The sequence below is a fragment of the Microcaecilia unicolor genome, chromosome 8 (genome assembly GCF_901765095.1).
Source record: "Microcaecilia unicolor chromosome 8, aMicUni1.1, whole genome shotgun sequence".
NCBI lineage: Eukaryota > Metazoa > Chordata > Amphibia > Gymnophiona > Siphonopidae > Microcaecilia > Microcaecilia unicolor.
The window spans coordinates 71,311,917-71,335,462 of NC_044038.1; the positions used below are offsets into that span (position 1 = coordinate 71,311,917).

At 42.8% G+C, this 23,546-nt stretch overlaps 1 protein-coding gene across 2 annotated transcripts in view; it reads left to right on the forward strand.

Moving 5' to 3' along the window:
* ATP1A3 (ATPase Na+/K+ transporting subunit alpha 3) overlaps positions 1-23,546 on the forward strand; it is a 96,245-nt gene that overhangs the window by 67,936 nt on the left and 4,763 nt on the right. For both annotated transcript variants that reach the window (XM_030211516.1, XM_030211518.1), the window contains exons 7-20: positions 6,551-6,668; positions 6,993-7,261; positions 7,502-7,700; positions 11,151-11,260; positions 11,855-11,989; positions 12,275-12,467; positions 14,496-14,671; positions 15,837-15,973; positions 18,886-19,036; positions 19,869-20,037; positions 20,164-20,318; positions 20,915-21,038; positions 22,046-22,191; positions 22,450-22,580. In XM_030211516.1, coding sequence (XP_030067376.1) covers positions 6,551-6,668; positions 6,993-7,261; positions 7,502-7,700; positions 11,151-11,260; positions 11,855-11,989; positions 12,275-12,467; positions 14,496-14,671; positions 15,837-15,973; positions 18,886-19,036; positions 19,869-20,037; positions 20,164-20,318; positions 20,915-21,038; positions 22,046-22,191; positions 22,450-22,580 — 2,213 coding nt within the window. The remainder of the gene's footprint in view (positions 1-6,550; positions 6,669-6,992; positions 7,262-7,501; positions 7,701-11,150; positions 11,261-11,854; positions 11,990-12,274; positions 12,468-14,495; positions 14,672-15,836; positions 15,974-18,885; positions 19,037-19,868; positions 20,038-20,163; positions 20,319-20,914; positions 21,039-22,045; positions 22,192-22,449; positions 22,581-23,546) is intronic.

Genomic DNA, 23,546 nt, shown 5'->3' on the forward strand with positions numbered 1-23,546 from the left:
GCATACTTCGTTACCTGGTAAGCGATCCTGCCGAAAAAAGCGACCTCCAGGCGAGCCGACTGACCTCGTGGCCAACAGGCAAGCCGACCGACCTCGTAGCCTTCCAGGCGGACCAGCGGGGCGATCACTGTGAGACCTGGCAGACGATCCAGCTAAGAACGGGGACCACTAGGCGAGGAAGGACCACCAGGTGAGCTGACTAACCCGTGACCACCCACCCGCCGACTGACCCGTGGTCACCACCCGCTGAGATCACAAAGAGCACAGGACAGATAGCAAAGCACAGGGTGAGGAGAAGAGTGGCAAACGCTACCTCGACGGTTCCGGAGCAGGGAGAAGCAGCTGCTCCTCTCCCCAGGAGAACCGAGTGAGACCCGAATGCCCATTCCCTCCCGCCAGCTAACCCCAAAGCAGATAGACCTGGTAGACAACACACTGAAACAGCGATCACCTGGAGAAACGACTGACCTCATGATCATTCACCCACCTGGATCGCAAACCTCAACACAGGACGCACGAGTCGCATAAGGACCAAGAGAAGAGTGGAAAATGATACTTCAACAGCCCCGAAGCAGGGAGAAACAGCTGCACCTCTCTTAAAGGACCACACGAGACCTTTACGCCCAGACTTACCTCCCGAACGCCGACCTCCCTCCGACACAACAAGAACCACTCAAACCATCCCACATCTCCTAACCGACGCAACACAAGAAGTCTGCACTCTCACTACCTCGACCCAACCGGACCCAAATTGAGGACGCCGGACGAGGAGAGTAACGACGGACAAACCCACAGCCAATAAGCCATACTAAATTGAGATGCATGAGTGCAACACTGTGGACTACTATTGTGTAGTATGTTGAGTGACTTCCTAAAATAACTTTCTAATCAGTATTTTGTGTAATTGGGTAGGTTTGAGGGAAGCACGGCAGACTTCTGATTTGCAGCATGCTAAGCAACCTCTTAAAATAACTCTCTAGTCAGCATTTTGTGTAGCTAGGTAGGATAAATCATAAAATCACTGCATTATTGAAATGTTTGATGACCTAATCCTCTAATGCTTTCAAATACTTTCTATGTATCTCATAACACTGTACCAAATTGCAAGCATGTAAACGGCTAAAACTGAACCTAACCACTTCCCCTACTCTACTCTTTTTATTTATTTATTTATGGCATTTATATCCCACACTTTCCCACCCATGGGCAGGCTCAATGTGGCTTACATTAGTTCAAAAAGGTTAACAGCAGTATAGAAAGACACATCAATCTAGTAATAGACAAACAGACACACTAAGGGCGAGGTAGTCAGTGGGGAGAGACAGAGGGAGAGAAGTGAGAAAGGAGGTAAGGAATGCAGTACGGTCACATAACAGTAATAGGTCAGAAAACATTAAGGCAGTGCGGAGCTGCAGTGTAAGCTTTCCTGAATAAAGCCGTCTTCAGGGAGATTCTGAAAGCCTGTTGTTCGGAGGTAGCTTTTACTGAGTATATTTTTACTCTATAATATACTGAATTGTACTATGGACTGTAAGTACATACACGGAACTGCATGATCAACTGCAAACCTTAATCAATCACCATTGCTCTGCAAGGCTGAACACTAACTCACGCACGCTTCTGCTGCACTATACACACTACCACCAATATGAATACTAACAAACTACTCCTAATCATTTACTGTCTCTCCCTAATTCACTACATACTCACAACCCATCTCACGGACAACAATGTACCCACAGTACATAAACCATGCACACAACCCAAACACAATATACCTACCCAAAAGTTCAAAAAAATGGAACGGAAAACCTATCACCTATGGACACAATCAACAGAAAAAAAAGAAGGGACTCAGCAAACTCAAATACCAAGAAGACAGACAACTAATAGAAATCAACACAACCTCAAACCCAACTGAACCCCACCAACTAATACAAATGGGTTATATAAATGCTAGGTCCATAGTTAACAAAAATACAACAATAACCGACTGGATCACAACTGACAATCTCGATTTCCTACTTATCAGCGAAACCTGGATCCATGAATCCAAAGATCCCATAATTTTAGAGCTATGCCCTCCAGGGTACAAAATTACCCACTGGACAAGGAATGGAAAAAGAGGAGGAGGCATAGCTATAATCTACAGTTCCCAATTTACCGTCCAACAATAGCCAAATCCATAATTCCCCAACTTGAAATAGCTTCAGTTAGAATCAACCATCCAACCCTACAAGACAACCTCAACCTTATCCTGTTTTATAGACCACCAGGCAATTGGCAAGACTCCCAAACACATTTTATGGATTTCATATCGAACACATGTGTTTCCACCCAAAACCTTCTTATAGTAGGCGACATCAACCTTCACTTTGAGGACACTAACCTAAGTAACGTATGTGAATGCAAGGACTTCCTCCAACTATGGGAGCTTCACTGGCCAAACATGCAACCCACCCATAATAAAGGACACACACTAGATATTATCACATACAAATTCTCCTCAGAACCAAATCTCGCATTAAAAGAGATAAAATGGACAGCTACACCATGGTCCGATCACTACAGAGCTAACCTGTCCCTTCACTGGTGAACAAAAGATTCACAACAGCCCCTCAACAACTCAAAACAGACCTCACGAAACATCTAAACTACATGCTACAAAATGGCCTCTTCCCTGTGGATAAAGGAAACATTCTACTTACTCCTTTACCTAAAGATGCAAAGAAAAGTACAAAGGACCTAACCAACTATCGCCCAGTAGCATCTATTCCACTAATATCCGAACTCACGGAAGGTGTAGTGATGAAGCAACTCAATGAATACCTAATTAAACACTCAATTTTGCACGAGTCTCAATCAGGATTTTGGTCGAACCACAGCACTGAAACTGTACTAGTGACCTTAATGAACTCATTTAAACAAACAATTGCAACTGGCAACAACATACTCCTCCTACAATTCGACATGTCAAGTGCCTTCGACATGGTCAATCATGGAATACTACTACATATTCTAGAATACTTTGGAGTTGGAGGTAACGTTCTTATGGTTCAGAGGATTCTTGACCACAAGATCATACCAAGTAATAGCGAATGCAGATATGTCAGCCCCATGGATACCTGAATGTGGAGTCCCCCAAGGATCCCCCCTCTCACCAACCCTCTTCAACCTAATGATGATACCCTTAGCCAAGCTACTAGCCAATCAAAACCTCAACCCCTACATTTATGCAGATGATGTTACGATTTATATCCCATTCAAACACGACCTAAAAGGAAATCAGCAACGAGATCAACCAAAGCCTCCAAATCATGCACTCCTGGGCGGATGCATTCCAGCTAAAACTTAATGCAGAAAAAACACATTGTCTCATATTCACCTCACAACATAACACAAGTAACTTCACCACCATAACTACACCAAACTTTTCTCTTTCCGTCTCAAACAATCTGAAAATTCTTGGAGTCACCATTGATCGGAATCTCACACTCGAAACACACGTGAAGAATACAACGAAAAAGATGTTCCACTCCATGTAGAAACTCAAAAGAGTAAAACCTTTCTTCCCAAGATCCATTTTCCGCAACCTGGTACAGTCAATGGTGCTAAGCCACCTGGACTATTGCAATGCACTGTACGCTGGCTGCAAAGAACAAACTATCAAGAAACTTCAAAGAGCCCAGAATACTGCAGCCAGACTCATATTTGGAAAAACAAAATATGAAAGTGCAAAACCCCTAAGAGAGAAACTTCACTGGCTCCCACTTAAAGAACGTATTGCGTTCAAGATCTGCACGATTGTTCATAAAATCATTCACGGAGATGCCCCGACCTACAAGCTAGACCTCATGGACCTGCCTCCCAGAAATGCTAAAAGATCATCCCGCAAAGTTCTTAATCTACACTTCCCCAGCTGTAAAGGACTAAAATACAAGCTAACACATGCTATTAGCTTCTCTTACATGAGCACGCAGTTGTGGAATGCACTACCAACTGACTTGAAAACAATTAACGAAAGAACTAATTTTCGCAAATCTCTGAAAACCTATCTCTTCAACAAGGCCTACAATGAGAACCTATAGCTTAATTATAACACTTCACCACTCCATTCTCATTCTGAATGTCATCTTTCTATAACTGTCTGCTTAGACCTCTTTCCTCATCCTTGATCTCTTTGTAACACCAATTGTACCCTCTACCCTGGAATGGCAATGCCATAACAGGCCCTTGTAAGCCACATTGAGCCTGCAAATAGGTGGGAAAATGTGGGATACAAATGCAATAAATAAATAAATTGTTTTATGTGTATATTTACATTCTATACATTTATCTGGTTGCTCTAAAAAGCACAACGGAACCATCTTATCTAGACTTAATTAGTTCTTCTGTTGCCTTTGTAGACAAAGCTGTTTGAAGGACACTTTGGGAACAAGGCTTAGCTGTGGATGGGCACAGGCCCACCCACTTTGAAAAAACGAATGGCTGAGTGTGCCCCAAAGACTGGGTTGAGAACCACTGATTTACTCTTGCACCACCAGGGGCATAGCTACGGGTGGGCCTGGGTGGGCCCAGGCCCATCCAGTCACAGCTCAGGCCCCCCATTCTTTCTGACCCTCCAATCAGCATCAGTTGGCACAACAGCAGTGAATAACAGCAGCCCTCTGTCCTCCAATCTGTCTAATTTTTCTTGCCAGCAGTGGAGCGTGCAGTCTGCTTGAGCTTTGAGAATGGGACCTCCAGATCTCAATGGTTTTTGAGAAGCCAGAAAAACAGAAATCAAGCTGGTTTTCTGCCGACTGCCAGTTTCACTCCCTCCTCTGCTGGCGTCGCTGTTTGCACCGGATTATGTGAAGACCTGCAGGCAGTAGCGATTTCATCATCTGAAGGTAGTACGGGACCTCCTAGCTACATGCACGCTGACGAATCTGCAGCGTCCCGCCCCTTAGAACACAAACTTCCTGTTTCCATAAGATCGGGATCCTGCAGAGCTGTTAGCGCGTATGCGGCTGGGAGGTGGTGTCGTGCTGCTTTTGAGGTTGACATCGCGGCTGCCTGCAGATCTTTGGGTGATCCAGTGGCAGCTACTGCTGAAGGGCTGGCGGTGTTTCAGGGAAGGGAGCTGTTGCAGGGGACAGAAAGATCTGGAGGAAAGCTGATGGAGAGAGGGGAAGGGAAGTGATGTAATGTGATGGGAGGGGTGGTTGTCCAGCCAGGAAATACGACCTAGAGGACAGATGTAAGCAGTTTAGGAGGATAAGAAAATAAAAAGGAGATGATAGATGGGGGGGGGGGGGGGGGGGAGAGAGGATACAGAGAGAGGGTGCTGAGCCTGAGGGAAGGAATGGAGGAGATTCTGGACACAGGGAGGGAGAGGACACAGAGAGGGTTTGCTGGACACAAGAGAAGGAATGGTGAAAGATTCTGAATGAGAAAAGGAATGAGTGGAGATTCCAGACACAGGGAGAGACAGGCCATAGGGGATCCTGGGCATGAGGAAACGAATGGGGGAGATTTGGACATGGAGAAGGATAACGGCAGGGTCATAATGGTGAGATGCTTGCCCTTTGGAAGGGTAAAAGCAAGGAACCTTATGCTGGACACAGGGGAGGATATTACAAGAACACAGAAGGGAGATGGATGATGGAGAGAGAAGAAATGTCAAATGGACAGGAGATATGGAAAAAGAGTTGAGAAGACAGAGGAACATAGAAACCAGAGACTGAGACCACGTGATCAGAAAAATAAAATGACCAGACAACAAAGGTAGAAAGAATTATTTTATTTTCTATTTAGTGATTGAAATATGTCAGACATCACTAGGGCCCAAGGTAGAAATTTGGGAAGGGGCCCCAAAGCTTGTTACCTGGATGTTCCTTCTTTAGCTTCAGGCAGGCTTGGGGCCCAGATCAGTTGCCCTAATTGTAACTACTTCCCCCCTCCCCCCCCCAAGTGCTGGCCCCTGACAACTTGCTAGCTTTATATTTTTTACAGTACAAGGGGAAATATACATATATATTTTTTCATATTGTACTACACACTAGAGTCTGGTTTCTTGGGGATTCAGCTGAATTTTTATCTATATATTTCTATTAGATTACAGTCGCCTGTACCACAAGCATACTCAATTCTCATGTCTGTTCAATTTATGTGTGAGAACTATGTAAGCATGCCCGGGGTGCTGGTTTCAGTGGCTCAGAGCACTCTGCCTTTAACTGCTGCACTTGTCTAAACATGGCTTGGTGGGTTGTGAATGTCTTCAGCTGGCAGGGCTGGATATCTTTGCTAGCTAAGGTATTTAATTTTTAAAGTTGGGGAGGGGGGTGGTAAGGGAAGAGGACATGCATGCCCACCCAACCTACCCACTGGCCCACCCAAAATTTGCCTTCTGGCTACGCCACTGCATCAGCCTTGGATAGAACCTCCTTTCCTGCTCAGTTTTGAGTCACTAACTCTTGACCTGAAGATGACTTATCAAATGGGAAAAGTTACAAAGCAATAGAAATGGCTGATTTGTCTACGTTTGCTATGCTCTTCTTCCATCCAGGTGGACAATTCTTCCCTTACTGGTGAATCAGAGCCCCAAACCCGATCACCTGACTGCACCCATGAGAACCCACTGGAGACTAGGAACGTCACCTTCTTTTCCACTAATTGTGTTGAGGGTAAGAACAGAGCACACTCAGGATCCACCAGGCCCCCTTTCAGGCAGTGAACAACTGTACTGGATGTTGTGCTTTCCAAGCAGTGCTATCTGAAATGTCTTGACTGTTGAGAGATCAGAATTTGGTTTAGTCTGGAGGCAATAGAAGGTCATTCCCATCTGTTTGCTGCTTGAGGATCAGTGTGGCATAAGTTGGTGGTCCTGTTGAGTTTTTCTGGATAGAACTAATTTGTTTTTTAAAGTTGAGATACTGCTGAGGAAGAATGGAATGCAAAGTGCAGTATGTGATTTTGTCTGCTTTCACATTACTACATGTTTTTTTCAGGGACTGCCCGTGGTGTTGTCATTGCCACCGGAGACCGCACTGTGATGGGGCGCATAGCTACACTGGCATCAGGGCTAGAGGTTGGCAAGACGCCCATAGCTAAAGAAATTGAGCACTTCATCCACCTGATCACTGGTGTGGCAGTCTTCCTTGGCATCACCTTCTTTGTGCTCTCTCTTATCCTGGGCTACTCATGGCTGGAAGCAGTTATCTTCCTCATTGGGATCATTGTTGCCAATGTGCCAGAAGGACTCTTAGCTACTGTCACTGTACGTATTCTGGCCCTGTCCTGTCTACTGCCACTGCACTGTACATACTGGCTCTGTGTATTTGCAAACTAATCTCCTATCTATACAAGCCCTATTCTTGCCTTGGCCCTTGCATGCATTACTGGCCATAGACTGGACTAGGTTATTGTACATTGCACATATTTCCAATGTGGTGACCTTTTTCTGCTGATCTGACATCTCTTTCTTCTCCTACTCCCACTCTTTTCTCCTCACACTTAGGTCTGTCTCACACTGACTGCTAAACGCATGGCCCGCAAAAACTGCTTGGTTAAGAATCTGGAGGCCGTGGAGACTCTAGGTTCCACATCTACCATCTGCTCTGACAAAACAGGGACCCTAACTCAGAACCGCATGACTGTGGCTCACATGTGGTTTGATAACCAGATCCACGAGGCCGACACCACAGAGGATCAGTCAGGTACATTACAGAACTTACAGCATTGTAACACTAAAAGTATATATTGTACCACTCATTACTAGCATTATATAATGGGCAGAACTGCACTTATGACATGCACAGTACCATACCAGCTGTTTCAGGAGATTTTCCTGATGGCTGAGGAAGGATTTGCATGACTGCACACACTTTTGAAGATTGAAACATAAGTGTGGAATAATTTCAAAGCAAAAATACAAGTGGGCTTATGCTTTGAAAATTTGGCAAAGTTTACAGAATGAAAAACACATGTATGTTTTACCCATGAACACAGTTATTAAATTATAATCATAGTATACAAAGCAATGTAGAACTACAGTTATGTACTGTGCAGGGCATTGTAACACTAGGGTTCACTGTGGCACAATCCAGAGGTGGCCTGTTCAAATCCTGCTGCTGCTCCTTGTGAAATTGGGCAAGTCACTTAACCCTCCATTGCCTCAGGTACAAACTTAGATTGTGAGCCCCCCTGGGATAGAAAAATATCCAATGTACCTGAATGTAACTCACTTTGAGCTAGTACTGAAAAAGGTGTGAGCAAAATCTAAATAAATAAAGTATATACTGTATAAGCAGTGGAACACTAAAGGTCTACACACACAGTGCATGCGGTGTAATTTCAGAGCTATATATAATGCAGACAGTATAACTTTAGAAGCATAAACAGTATAGACAGTGTAGCACTAGAAATATATATAGTACTGGAAGTGTAACTTCAGAGAAATATACAGTGCAAGCAGTGTTACTTCAGAGCTATATGTAATGCAGTCAGTATAACATTAAAGCATATACAGTATAGGCAGTGTAACACTAGAGGTATGTACAGTACTGGAAGTGTAACTTCTGAAAAATATACAGTGCAGGCAGTATAACACTAAAAAAATATACATTACAAGCATTAAAACACTAGAGGTATATACAGTACATGCAATACACCTTCATTGTTATACAGTGCAATTTTTCTAGCAAAAAAGGTGCCGGTACTCAAATGCCAGGCCACCCTTCAGGGGTAGGGTGATCACTGAGGGACTCACTCCACAATAGCCAGCCCCCCTGCAACCAGTCACAGAATCTATGACAAGGCAGAATTGGTATCTTGAGCCTGAGCTCTTTCATTAAAACTTGTGGTCCATAGGTCAATTTTAGCAGACACTGGAAAAGGTGCCGGTACTCAGTACCCCCGAGTACCCCCTCAAAAAAAGCCCTGTTGTTATATATAGTATAGACAGTGTAATACTGGTCGTAAATACTGTATAGGAAGTGTAACTTCAGAGGTATATACAGTATAGGAAGTGTATATATATATATATATATATATATATATATATATATATATAGTGTTACACTTCCTATACTAAATATGCCTCTGAAGTTACACTTCCTATACAGTATTTATGACCAGTATTACACTGTCTATACTATATATAACAATGAAGGTGTATTGCATGTACTGTCTGTTCAGAACAGGAAGTAAAACTAGAAATAGATGCAGTACACAGAATAACTTCAGATATATATACGGAGCACAAAGTGTAACATTAAATGTATAGATAGTGCAGGCATTGTGACAGTATTTATTTATTTATTTGGATTAATTTACTGCCCAGTTTGAAGAAATTCACCCAAGGAAGTGTACAGCAGAGGTATATGGAGTGTAGGAAGTGTAACACTTGAAACAGACACAATGCAGGCAATGTAACACTAGAGGTGTTTACAGTAACTTCAGTGCAGGAAGTAAACTACTAAAGGTGTATACAGTTCAGGCAGTGTAAGACTAGAGGTATATGCAGTGCAGGCAGTGTAACACTACAGGTATATATAGTAATGTCAGTGCAGGAAGTATACCACTAAAGGTATATGCAGGGCAGGCAGTGTAAAACTAGGAGTTATATACAGTCATTTCAGTGCTGGAAGCTTACAAATAAAGGTATATATAGTCCTGGCAGTGTAACACTAGAGGTATATGCAGTGCATGCAGTGTTACACTAGAAGAATATACAGTAACTTCAGTGCAGGAAGTATACCACTAAAGGTATATATAATGCAGATAGTGTAAGACTAGAAGTATATATAGTGCAAGAAGTATAACATTAACAATATATACATTAGAAGAACTGTAACTTCTGAGGTACATATAATGCATACAGTGTAACATGTGAGGTCTGTACACTGCAGTGAGATATAGCACTAGCTAAAATATTATAGTATGAAAAAAATAAATTTTACAGTGCATGCTAATATTATACACAGTTTGAACATTGCTGATATCATCATGTCTTAATTTTTCAAAAATCTGCCCGATAGAAAATTAAGTGGGCACTTTTAACCCACACAGCTTTGGTGGAATTTAAAAAGAAAATGTAGGTTTTTTTTGAAAGTCTGGCATAGATTGTAACTTGTATGGGGAACCTAAGAACATTAGTAGTGAATGGAAATGAACACACGTAAACTACAGCTCCTCCACGGGATGCTGTCCTTCCTTTCCCTCTGACAATCCCCCTTGATAGTGGCCTCTCCCAATAAATTCCTGCACCACAGCATCCTCAGGCCTCCCCCTCCCCCTCAAATTGTGACCATCCTCAGCTATCTTCTGCAATCACAGAATGGGCTCTCCCAGCCCAATGATCCCTTCCCATGTGGTTCATAGTTCACTTTGTTTCTATCTGATTCCACATCTTCAATAGAAGTTGAGAAGCATGGAGAAAACAATGTCAACTTTTTCCACCTAGTCCTCAGGATTGTTGGAGAGCTCTGAGGTTCTGGAGTCATATACTCTAAGGTCTTGTGGTCTGGGAGGAGGAAACTTAGTGGAGAAGGAATTACCAGGAGAAGGGGGATAATCAGGGTGGCTTTGAATGAGTATGAGATCACCATGGGCAGCAGTGGTTGGTATTGCCATGGGGAAGGGAGGCTGCATAGTGTAGAGGCTGTGCTCCCTAGAGAGTTACTGGCAGGAGAGGAGAATTTTGAGTGGTAGGAAACACTGGGAGGGGTGAGATTTGGGGAGGGATGTGCGTGTGATGGAGGGTCTGAGGTCTTGATCTTCAGCGTTTGAGTGGCAGTAGTGTTTTCAGGTGATTGGACAGTGAGCTGGGTCTGTGAGTTTACAGCACGTTAATGATAGAGGCAAATCTACACTGGTAAATTTGCAACAAACATTCTGAAAATTCAGTAATATTCTCCTACAGCCAAGTCACACCACCTGAACACCTAGAAATTGTGTGGCTAAGGGTACGCACCTTGTGAAACAATACAGAAAATTGGCTTTGTGTGGATAAAGGCAACTGACTTACTTGGGTTACATGGGTAGACAGCCATCAATGTTTTGTAAATCTTAAATGTAAAGAGGAACAATGAAAGTGGCTTGAATTCTATATATCAGGCAGTGAGAACACCCTCCTCTTTTCTCTGCTCTTTACCTCATCCCTGCAGGTGCCTCCTTTGATAAGAGCTCTCCCACCTGGGTGGCTCTGTCTCGCATCGCCGCACTGTGTAATCGGGCCGTTTTCAAAGCTGGCAATGAAAATATTCCTGTCCTAAAGGTAATTGATGATGCACAAGAAAAGGATTTATAGGGAGACCAGCACAAGCCAGGGGAGCCCCTCTTTCTGACAACTGGGACCAACTAGAGGTGGCATTGGCACTGACTGAGGGAGCTCTTCTCCATGACACTAGGGCAGACTGAGGGAACCTCTCTCCCTGACTCTGCCACTAACTGAAGGAGCTGCTTCCTATGACACTAGCTCAGTTTGAGGGAGCCCATCTCCGTAACACTAGTGCAGACTGGAGAAGCCCCTCTTCCTGATACTAGCAAAGACTGAGGGCGCTCTTTTCCTTGACGCCAGCACTAACTGGAGAAGCACCTCGGTTTGATATTAGGAAGTTACTTTCCCTCACACAAGCTCAGAAAAAGAGAGCCCCATTCCTTGACACAAGCACACACTGAGGGAGACAACCTCCCTGTGATATTTTTTGATGTCTTCTGTTAATGAGGCCATTTTACCCACAAAAAAAATTTCAACTTCTTTCTAATTTGCTTTTCTGATCCTGTTCCCATTCCAATTTTTCTGCCTCCACTCTCCCTATGATTCTCCATCTTCATTGTCTTCATTCTCTTTGTAACCTGCCCTCTGCAGCGTGATGTTGCTGGTGATGCCTCGGAATCTGCCTTGCTGAAGTGTATCGAGTTATCCTGTGGCTCCGTCAAACTGATGCGTGAAAAGAACAAGAAAGTGGCAGAAATCCCTTTCAACTCCACCAACAAATACCAGGTAACCTCTGACTTCTCACCTCTGACCCTTCAACTCCACAAGCAAATGCCAGGTAACCATTAACTTCTCACCTTTGACCCTTCAATTCCAGAAACAAATGCCAAGAAACCCCTGACCTTCTACCTTTGACATTTCAACTCTACCACCAAATGGCAGAAAAGCCTAACTTTTACTTGGCATGTGTCTAGTTAGATGGTAACAGCATGAACTTGAAGTTTAGGCCTCTCATATCTCAATATCCATTTATGTTTTAGAAATGATCATTGCAAATCTCTATCCTCTCAGCTCTCCATCCATGAGACTGAAGACCCCAATGACAATCGCTACCTGTTGGTGATGAAGGGAGCTCCTGAGAGGATTTTGGACTGCTGTAGTACAATTCTTCTCCAGGGCAAGGAGCAGCCACTGGATGAAGAGTTGAAGGAGGCTTTCCAGAATGCATATTTGGAACTGGGAGGCTTGGGGGAAAGAGTCCTGGGTAAGCACATTTATTACAATGCTTGGAAGGAGGGACTGAAGAATAATTCCCCTGCAGTGTGCATTGCATAAGAACTTAAGAACATAAAGATTGCCGTATTGGGACAGACAGACGGCCCATCAAGCCCAGTATCATGTTTCCAATCCAGGTCCAAGTACTTGGCAAGATCCCAAAAGAGTAAAACAGATTTTATGCTGATTATCCTAGAAATAAGCAGTGGATTTTCTCCAGTCCATCTTAATAATGGTTTATGGACTTTTCTTTTAGGAAGTGGTCCAAACCTTTTTTTAAACCCTGCTAAGCTACCTGCTTTTAGCACATTCCCTGGCAATGATTTCCAGAGTTTAATTACATGTTGCATGAAGAAATGTTTTCTCCAATTTGTGTAAAATTTACTACTTAGTAGCTTTCATTGCTGTACACCCTGCATCAATGCTGGGGGCACTGGGGACATCTCACTGAGGATACTGTGTCCAGTTCTGGAGACCATTCTTGCAAAAGGATGTAGACAGTCTACTAGAATAATACAAGGTGTATACCAAATGTCAGAAGATTCTTAAGGATCTACATATATAATTTTAGCCAAACTAAAAGAGGAGAAATGGCAGAGAAGTAGCCTAATGGTTGCAGCAGCAGGTTGGGAACTAGAAGGCCCAGGGTAAAATCTCACAGCAGCTCCTTATGGCCTTGGGCAAACCACCCAACCCTCCATTGCCCTGCAATGGACAGTGATGGTAGTGGCAACTTCACCCTATTTAAGGCCTGACATCAAAACTGTCACACGTGGCAGCCCCATGGCTTCCTGCTTCTGGGAAGGGAGAAAAGAGAGAGGAGAGGAGTGATAGAGACATTCACATACCTCAATGGTATAAATAATGTATAAGAAGCAACCCTTTTTAGAGCAAAGAACATTCTAAAGCAAGAAGCCACAGCATGAAGCTCCAAGATAATAGACACAGAAGCAGCATCAGAAAATATTGTTTCATGGAAAGGATGGTGGGCAAATGGAATGGCCTTTCAAGGGAGGTGGTGGAGATAGGAAGCGTAACTGGCATCCAGAAAGCCTGGTATAAGCACTGAGGCTCTCTAGATGCACAGAAGTGAAGGGAAAGCCTGTACCAGGAATGAAATTGGGCAGATTAGAGGGGTCTTAGTTGTCCTTGTATGTTGTCATTTTCTGTTTCTGTCTTGCGGCACTGTATAAATAAATGGTAATAGTAGTTAGAGTAATGTAATGGTTTCCGCTGCACCATACCATACAGTAAAACTGAATGATGACTTCCCTTGTAGTTCAGACCAGTATTTCTCAACCCAGACCTCAGGGACTGCTCGGCTGTTCCAGTTTTCAGGATATTTTCAATAAATATGTGTATTATATATCTGCATGCAGTCCCTCTACTGTATGCAAATGTATCTCATGTATATTCATTGAGTATATCCTAAAAGCCAGACTGTCCAGGCATTCCCTGAGGATGGGGTTGAGAGCCACCAGCTTAGACTATAGTTTGCTGTGGGTTTCCAGAAGCTTCCTGGTTAAAGGTGTTCAGTAAAACCCTTCCACTGGCTCTTCAGATGTCAAGTATGGTTTCAGAGTTCCTGCCTTTTTTGGGGGTGGGGGGAGATTTTATGTAAGAAAGCATCTTCAGCATGCAGTTGGAGGCGCTCTTGGCTATAATATCTTTCCAGGAGGAGATAAGCATGCTCTTAGACTGTTCATACGTTTTAATTAATACAGATTTATTAATGCATTTTGTACCTATTTCCCAGGATTTATGGCAGAATTAAAGGGCATTTTCTAAGGATTAAAGAGGACTTGTTGCCAAACCAAGCATATCTCTCTCCCCTCATTTCTTTTCTGTCTGGCTATTTGTTTTTCTTTCACCTTGTGTCTTGCTTTTGGTTGATAAAGAGAGATGTGTCTTAGCCTTGCTGTACCCTGTCTTTATCACAGCTAGGTGATAAAGACAGGGTGATGAATAACCTGCTCTCCCTCTTATTCTTAACCTGTGATTTTGGTTTGCTTGCCAGGATTCTGCCACTTTCTTTTTCCCGAGGAGCAGTATCCTAAGGGCTTCGCCTTTGATACAGAAGATGTGAATTTCAGCACTGACAATCTCTGTTTCGTGGGTCTGATGTCCATGATTGACCCACCCAGGGCGGCTGTGCCTGATGCAGTGGGCAAATGCAGGAGTGCAGGAATCAAGGTTAGAGACTGGCAGTGCTGATCATGGAGATATTAAGCCCAGGGATACATGGCCAGGGTTAAGGGAAGTCCTACGATGTAGGGGCCTGGGACTGCAATTTAGTAGAAAGGTCTGGAACTGAAAAGCCCAATCAGTGTAAAGCACATAGAGATAGAAGCCCATAGGTGAGAAACTCAGGTATAAGGAATTGAGGAATACAAGGCCTGAGGTGTGAGGCTCCTGAGGACGGAAAGGCCAGGAGTACAGGGCTCATGGATGGGATACCTGGAGATGAGAGGCCCAAAGATAGTAATCGAATGGAGGGGTACAAGAATCATTGAACCCAGGGATTCAGAGCTGAGGTATGTAGAAGTGTTCAGATATGTGAAGTCTAGGAATGAGAATCCCAGGGTTATAAAATGGAGGCTGTGGAATACAGGGAACAGGGAGATAAGAACAAGATCAAGGGATGTGGAGCCGAGGAATGCTAGTTAAAAGAAGATGATAGAACAAAGGAAGAAATGGGAAAGAAAGAAATTTGAAGTGTGGAAAAGAAAAAAAAAAGGATAAGACAAAGGGGGTCTTTTACTAAGCCGTGGTATCATTTTTTGCTCATGGTAGAAATCAGTTGGTGGTAAACGCCGAGATGTCCATTATATTCCTATGGGTGTCTCAACATTTACTGCGAGCTAAAAACGTTACAGTGGCTTAGTAAAGGATCCCCAGAGACAGGAAATAAAAAGTCAAACAGACTAAGCCTCTCGTGAACAGTTTTTCTGAGACTGCTTTTGGCTGTCCTTTGGATTATCAGATAATTCTGTGTCATCTAGGGCAGGCTTACCCTGGTTTTACCCCACTGTGTACATGAGCTAGTAGTTCTGAGTTCCATATGGAAGCAGCATCTTCATTTATGTAATGGAAGTAAATGCAAGACTAGCTATCTCTTAGTCAATGGCATGGAATCATATGATGACTCTAGTTCATTATTATCACTGCAGGACAGTAGCAGAAGCATTCTGTCAAATATGTCACATCTGATTCAGTGGCACCATCTATCACCCAAGTATGATCTTGCAACATAACTAAGGATCAACACAGTCTCCAAAACTTCATGCAGCAACCTCTGACCCCTAGTATCTTTCTTTCTTCCACCTCTTTTTAATGACCTTTTTTTTCCTTCCTGCAGGTCATCATGGTAACTGGGGATCATCCAATCACAGCCAAAGCCATTGCCAAGGGTGTTGGAATTATCTCTGAGGGTAATGAGACAGTGGAGGACATTGCAGCTCGACTGAACATCCCGGTTAGTCAGGTTAATGCCAGGTAAGCCAGCTGATACTAGAAGAATAGTTTAAACAAGTGAAAACTAGTCTAAGGTGTTCTGCAGCCATTTTTGATATGGGCAAGAAGCAACACACAGACATCACAGGGATTTGGGAGGTAAAATAAAAATAAATGTAAGAAAAGCATGACATTACAAACTAAAACTGAAAGATAACAGCTGAATGCCCCTCCCCAAAATACATGATACTGAAGTAATATTTTTTTCAAATGCATTAGATATTTATTTGGCAGTAAGATCCAAAGAGAAGTAACTAGCTAATACTTCAGGATAATTTTATATTTTGTTAAAACATATTTGCTTACTAAGGGATTCTTTTACTAAAAGTTTGGGCACACTAATGGAATTAGCACTTGCTAACTACTAAGAAGCCCATAGGTATAAATGGGCTTCTTAGCATTTACCCCTGGATTCTATATAGCGTGCCTAACTTCGCGGCCACTTCAAGGGTCTATCCCCAGCTCAACTCAGGTCTGCCTGCACCTGCCGCTTGTGCTCTACACTAGCACCCCCCTCCCACTGACTGGATCACAACCACCTCTGAGCGAGTCCTGCTCTCAAATTATCCCCAGTGATTCCTTGGTTACTGGGGCCACACTCCCAATAGTCCTACAGTTCCTAGAAAGCACCCAAAGACCCAATACACAAACCACCAGGATTCTTAGTGTAGCGCTCCTACCTGAATCCTGTCTGTCTGAGGCTCAGTGGCATCAAACCTAGTCCTATGACAGGAGTAGCCAACAACCTTGAAGGTCTTCACACAGCCAACTGCCTTTCCTCGGGGGTTGAGCTCCCAGGTGCTGGCAGCCAGCGGGACGTCCAGATCAGAGAGTGTCTGAAAGGAAGCAGGAATAGGAGTGGAACTACTAGGCAGTAACAGGAACAGGTGTAGAGTTACTAGGCTGTATCAGGAACAGAAGCAGAGCTTACGTGGCTGAAGCAGGAACAGAAGCAGAGCTTACTTGGTAGACTGTAGTAGGAATAGAAGCAGAGCTTACTTGGCTGTAGCAGGAACAGCAGCAGACCTTACTTGGCCGTAGCAGGAACAGAAGCAGAGCTTCCTTGGCTGTAGCAGGAACAGAAGCAGAGTTCACTTGGCTTGTAGCAGGAACAGAGACAGAGCTTCCTTCGTCAGCAATCCACAAGAGAAGAGCTGTTGCCAAAGAACTGAGGCAAGTGAAAAGAGGGCTTTTAAAGGGAGCACCGAAGGTGAGAGGGATGCGACGAAGCAAAGATGCGCCACGGCGGTTCTGATGTCAGCAAAACTCTGCCTGGAAGCTGGCAACCCACCACACTGGAACCCCGCTTTCTCACCCCCATGTAGAAACTTCACCAGGTAGGACGGGGCGTGACACTTAGTCCAGACAAGCAGATGCAATAAACTAAAATTGTTTATTGTCATGAAAAATTAGAACAATGAACAGAAAAGGTGCAATCAGCAAAATAATAACAAGTAACTGAAATATGGATTAATTATAACACTATCTAAACATTTGTATACTATCTAAATAGTACCTGGGGAGATCAGGACATATAGCTGCTCACAGGTTATCAAATATAACTGTTCACAGGGCCTCAGCAAAGAGATCTTTCTCTCTCTTCTCCCTGGCTGGGGGAAAAAAGCCAGTGCATCCTAGATGAATTGAGCTCCTGGGCCAATCAGAGCCCAGAGCAACAAGTTTTCTTTGTTAGACTAAAGAAAAAAAACAGTCATTTCTCTGTAACAGCTTTAAACATATGATGATGTATACACAGAAGAAACAAATCCTCATAGGATTGGAAATTTGTAACATAATAGTGAAGGTGGCTCAAGAATAAGTAGACAATGCTTCAGATGGTGTAAAAGTTTATTGTGGAACAAACGAGACTCGACACACCTGTGTTTCGGCTGACAAGGCCTGCATCAGGAGTCTCTTGGGTTGTACCGAATTGTCCACTTGAAATAATATCTGTAGTCTGTATGAAAAAGCAGCAAACAAAGTGTTCCATGTGCCAAAACAATCAAAGGTGTCTGTGGAAGCAACTAACGAAGCGCACTGCGCTCCAAGGCAGTTACAAGCTCACATGAATTTCTGAACTCAAGTAAAAAAGACTCCTGATGAAGGCCTTGTCCTGAAGCATCATCTGCTTATTCTTGAGTTATCTTCGCTGTTGGGTTACATACAGATTTAAACATAAACATGCACCACTTGCTGGCCAAATGAGGGAAATACACTTCAAGAAATAATCAATACTGTTTACAGGCTTAAAACCCACTGTTTTGTCACATAGTGCCTAAATCTATGCGCTAGGATTTACACCATGTTTTCATTGTAAATGGAGGTGTGTAGTTTTAGTCGCTGGGATATCAACTAAGCACATTCTAAATACTGTTCCTAAACCTAGGCGCTGCTTACAGAATAAGCTTAGTTGGCACTGATTTCCGCTCCAATTCTTTAGGCACCATATTTAGAATCTCCTCTTTAGTGTGCAGTAATTCCAGTAGTAGTCAAATTTTGTTAACTTTGTTGCTCAGATTAAAGATGGCTGCTACATGCATAGGCATTATTTGGATTCCAAGATAATTTCAGTTGATCCAGATTCAGACTGAGTAGGAGGACATGGCAGGAGATGAAGAGCTGTTTTTTAACAGCTCAGATGTAGGTTGAAAACATTCTTCCTGCCCACCATCACCATCCCATTTTTATAGGAATATAATGCTCCTGATTCTTAACAGCGTCTTGAGGGGTGTGTGAACTAGACTCACAGTTTTCTAATGCTAACAGTGGTTGGTTATGCTTAAGGTATGCCTTTCTTGCCCCTTCCCTGAACTTCCAACTCACTTTGTTTTCTGAGGCACTCTTTTTTTTGTTTTGTTTATTTTTCTGTTTTTTATTTTTTTGCATTTCCCCAGGGATGCTAAGGCCTGTGTTATCCATGGAACAGACCTGAAGGACATGGGGGTGGAACAAATAGATGAGATCTTGCACAACCACACCGAGATTGTCTTCGCCCGCACCTCCCCACAGCAGAAACTCATCATTGTGGAGGGCTGTCAACGACAGGTGCTGCTCGTACCCACTCCTACTCCCACTCATACCTCCATCTTCTCTCCATTTGTGATAGTTCTGTGCTGTAGCTATAGTAAACCTGCCCAGTGCATTATGGTATTTATAGTCCAGTTTTTTAGTTAAAAATATCTAGATGTAATAAACTCCAAAAGATGAATCTGAGGAGGGTTGGCAAGTTCTTTGTGTTGAGGAACAGATGGAAAGAGGTTCTTATATGTCAGGAACTGAAGGTTCTTCTGCTATAGTGGCTGTGACATCTCATTTTTCTTCAGGTAGCAGCCCTCAGCTAAAAGGGAAAGGAAATTTCCCACACAACAGCATGACCCTTTGCTATGTTAATTAAATTCCATTGTTTTGCATAACAAAATAGAATTGGCTACACTTGCATAGGGTGTTTCACCTTCCTCTGGAATGGATTGCCTTCTAGAGAGAGTGGCTAGCCTTTTAGAAGAAGCTAGATGCCCTAGACTTGTGATCTTCTTCCAAACCAACTAACTACTGACAGAACAGTGGTTTAAAATTAAGTAACTGTGACCCAACTCTAAGATCCCCCTTTCTACATAGAATACTTGCATATGAACACTTGTCCTCAAAAACTTATGTTTCAGTACATCTTAGAGTTGCCATCAGCCTCTGTGCCATTTTTGACACTCTAATATAGCTACCCTTTGGATGATTTATTCACATGTCTTGGTGTGGAAAATCATAGTTAATAGTCCTCTTCTATCATCAAATTCAGTACTTGCCTAAAACTTGATCTATTCCCAACTGTCTTGATTTGTTCTTTCTCTTTGTTTCTGTTTGCCTTCCTTTTTCCCTTTGGCAGGGTGCCATTGTAGCTGTCACAGGTGATGGTGTGAATGATTCACCTGCCTTGAAGAAAGCTGACATTGGTGTTGCCATGGGCATTGCTGGTTCTGATGTATCCAAACAAGCTGCTGATATGATCCTTTTAGATGATAATTTTGCCTCTATTGTTACAGGAGTGGAAGAAGGTGAGATAACCCAACTCAACCCAACCCATCCCTTTCTCCACCTCCATTATTCATCTGCGGCTAACTTCTCGCATGCTCTGGACTTCCTTCATCTATGATTATGCTCATGGTGTTCTACCTCTGCAGGTCGTCTGATCTTTGATAACCTCAAGAAGTCCATTGCCTACACGTTGACCAGTAACATCCCTGAGATCACACCCTTCCTCCTCTTCATCATGGCTAATATACCCTTGCCTCTGGGAACCATAACCATCCTCTGCATTGATCTGGGAACTGACATGGTGGGTTTCAGAAATATTTCCTGTAATTTACTTTATTCATTCAATCCCAACATCAGTCCACCTATTGTCCAGCTAGCCGTCTATCTATTTTTTGCCTATTTTCATGCATTTATCTTCTACTGTGGTCATCCATCTTTCCATTTTCCTTACATCATCTTTCCTTTCTTCCATTTAGTTTCCACTGTGTTGATTATCTATCCATGTTTATTATCATTTATCCACCTTCATCTCTGTCCATTCATCTTCTCCTCATTGTCTACCCATACCTATGTCCATCTATCGATCTTCCATCCATGTTTTTCATCATCTATTCAAATTTTCCTTTAGTCATCCATTGTCTATCTGCTCATCTTCTTGTCTATTCATCATTCCATTCATTATTCATCTTCTCATCATTCATATTCCCTTTTGTTCATTAATAATTACTAATCTGTGCTATTTTTTGTCCTTCAAACCACCCATTGTTGATCCATTCATCATCCATCCCCTTTGTTCATCCATTGCTCCCAAACTTTCAGTTTTTAAGGGCCGGACTGGAAGACTCAGAAGAGCCCAGATTTAAATGTTCCTTTCTTATCTCTTCACATCTGCCTTAGGTGCCTGCCATCTCCCTGGCATATGAGGCAGCAGAAAGTGACATCATGAAGAGGCAGCCACGTAACCCACGCACAGACAAGCTAGTGAATGAGCGACTTATCAGCATGGCATATGGGCAGATTGGTAAGGGCTGATCTTCTAATCACAGTCAGACATAAATATATCCACCTATGTTCTGGAGATATGTGCATAACTTAAAGGGTACTATCAGTTATGCACATACTTGTACACCTTGCCCATGTGTAAGCTCACCTGCAAACTGCATGCTATCAGACATATATGATAATAATCTTATTTCCCAAACATTCACTTTTGCACAAATTATATAAATCTAATTTCCTCTGCAGAGGTTTGGCTTGTTTGCAAAAATTGTTGCTGCTAAAAGAAAGTTAAGTACTATATTACTTATAAGTAAAAGTGAGATGACCCAGTACTTATTTAATTGTTAAGAGAGAATTTTATGGAAGTTAAAGAATAGACAAAAAAAGATAAAAAAAGAGCAAAAAAAAAAGGAAAAACATTGGGTTGATCAATGAGGAGGTATACGGCACCCTAAGGATGAGGGACATTGTGCCCATAAGGGATTGCTGTTAAAGATTCTGATGATCCCCATAAAGAACTTATTTCTTTAGCTATATGGAAATTAGATTTATATAATTTGTGCAAAAGTGAATGTTTGGGAAATAAGATTATTATCATATATGGAATAATCCCCATATTTATAACGTCAGGTCTTTTAAATTTGCTATCAGACATAAGCACATAGTTTCACAATAGTGCTTAGGCCCACTTTTGGCATGCACATGCGAGAATGCCATCTAATCATATATGAATGCAATCAGCACATATTTGTTGCTGTTGTTATTATTACATGCTGTCAAATCAATGTCAACTCATGGCATCCCTATTAATGATTGTCCTGAGCTGTGTTTAGTTGTCAGTCAGATGGCTAATTGTTGATAGAGGAGTGTCCATAGCTGTTGCTATTGATCAATCCATCACATTGCCGGTCTTCTTATTTTGCATATTTGGTAGTGTATACTGTATAGAATTACCTTCATACTGCCTGTCATCTGCCATCTCTTACACCATGACCTCTGTTTCATAGTCCTCTGTTTTCACCACAACAGGCATGATCCAGGCTCTTGGTGGCTTCTTCGCCTACTTTGTCATCCTTGCAGAAAATGGCTTCCTTCCTTCACACTTGGTTGGAATCCGGTTGAATTGGGATGACAGGACAGTCAATGATCTGGAGGACAGCTATGGACAACAGTGGGTGAGTATCTGGAGTAGAGGGGCCTCAGAATTAGCAGAGGTAAATCCTTCTGTAATTTTATATCAGGTTCTTTCAAACAAGGCATGTAAATATTTTCACAAAAAATAAATAGGAAACTTCCATATTCTGTATAAGGAGTGCATGTTTTTCCAAAGAGTGGCAGCCTGCACTTGGAACTGGAATAACAGGGGGTGCCACGGGTCTGGAAATCAGTCTCCTTGGGACTCCTGTTAATGGTACCTGTGAACTGTTTTTCAGACCTATGAGCAACGAAAGATTGTGGAGTTTACCTGCCACACAGCTTTCTTTGTCAGCATTGTGGTGGTGCAGTGGGCTGATGTGATCATCTGCAAAACCCGTAGGAACTCTGTGTTCCAGCAGGGAATGAAGTAAGTGCTAACTGGAAAGATCAAGAAGGGTGTGAGGAAATATGGGAATGGAAAGAGGAGTGTGGTAGATGGAGAAGGGAGATACAGAAAAAGAAGAACGATAGGACAGAGAAGAGGGAGGGCATCACAAGGTGGATGGATGAACACAAAAGACCAGATTCAGTAAATGGTACCCAAAGTTAGACGCTGAAAAGATCCATGCACCTTTTGCAGACTACAACTTGGTGTGGATCTCGCGACTAATGTTGGACGTTTTGTGTGTGTGTGTGTGTGGGGGGGGGGGGGGGGGGGGTTCTATATATGTTGTCTAAAAAGTCCACACGGAAAACATTTTCACCTAAGTGTATTCTATACGCAGCATCTAGATTTAGGTGCGGTATATAGAATACGCTTAGTTGATATCCCAGCGCCTAAAATTATGTGCATCCATTTATACCAATGAAACCATGACGTAAATCCCAGTGCATAGATTTAGGCACAGAGGGCCATACTCTATAACTATGTGTGTAAATTTCAGAATGCCCATGAAACACCCATTTCCCTACCCATAACTTTGCCCTTTTTTGTCTGCACACGTTAGGTTAGGCATAGTGTGTTACAGAATACGCTTAGTGAGTTGTGTGCGTATATTTTAATTATTGCCAGTTAGTGCTCATTATTGCTTGTTAAGTGCTGTTATCAATGCTAATTAGCTTGTTAAGCTTGTTAAGTTATGTGCATTGTTATAGAATCCGCCTGGATTTTGGCGCAGATCTCTAGGCGCATTATATAGAATGCGGGGTTTTACGTCTGCTGAAACCTGATGTAAAGCCGGCACCACTTAGGCGCGGATATGACATTATTCTATACATCACGCCTACTTCTGGGAACGCCTCATGATCCGCTCATACTCCTCCCATAGCTATATTCCTTTTGAGTTGTGTGCTATGAAATTTAGGTGTGGATGTTTTAGAATAGTGACTAGAG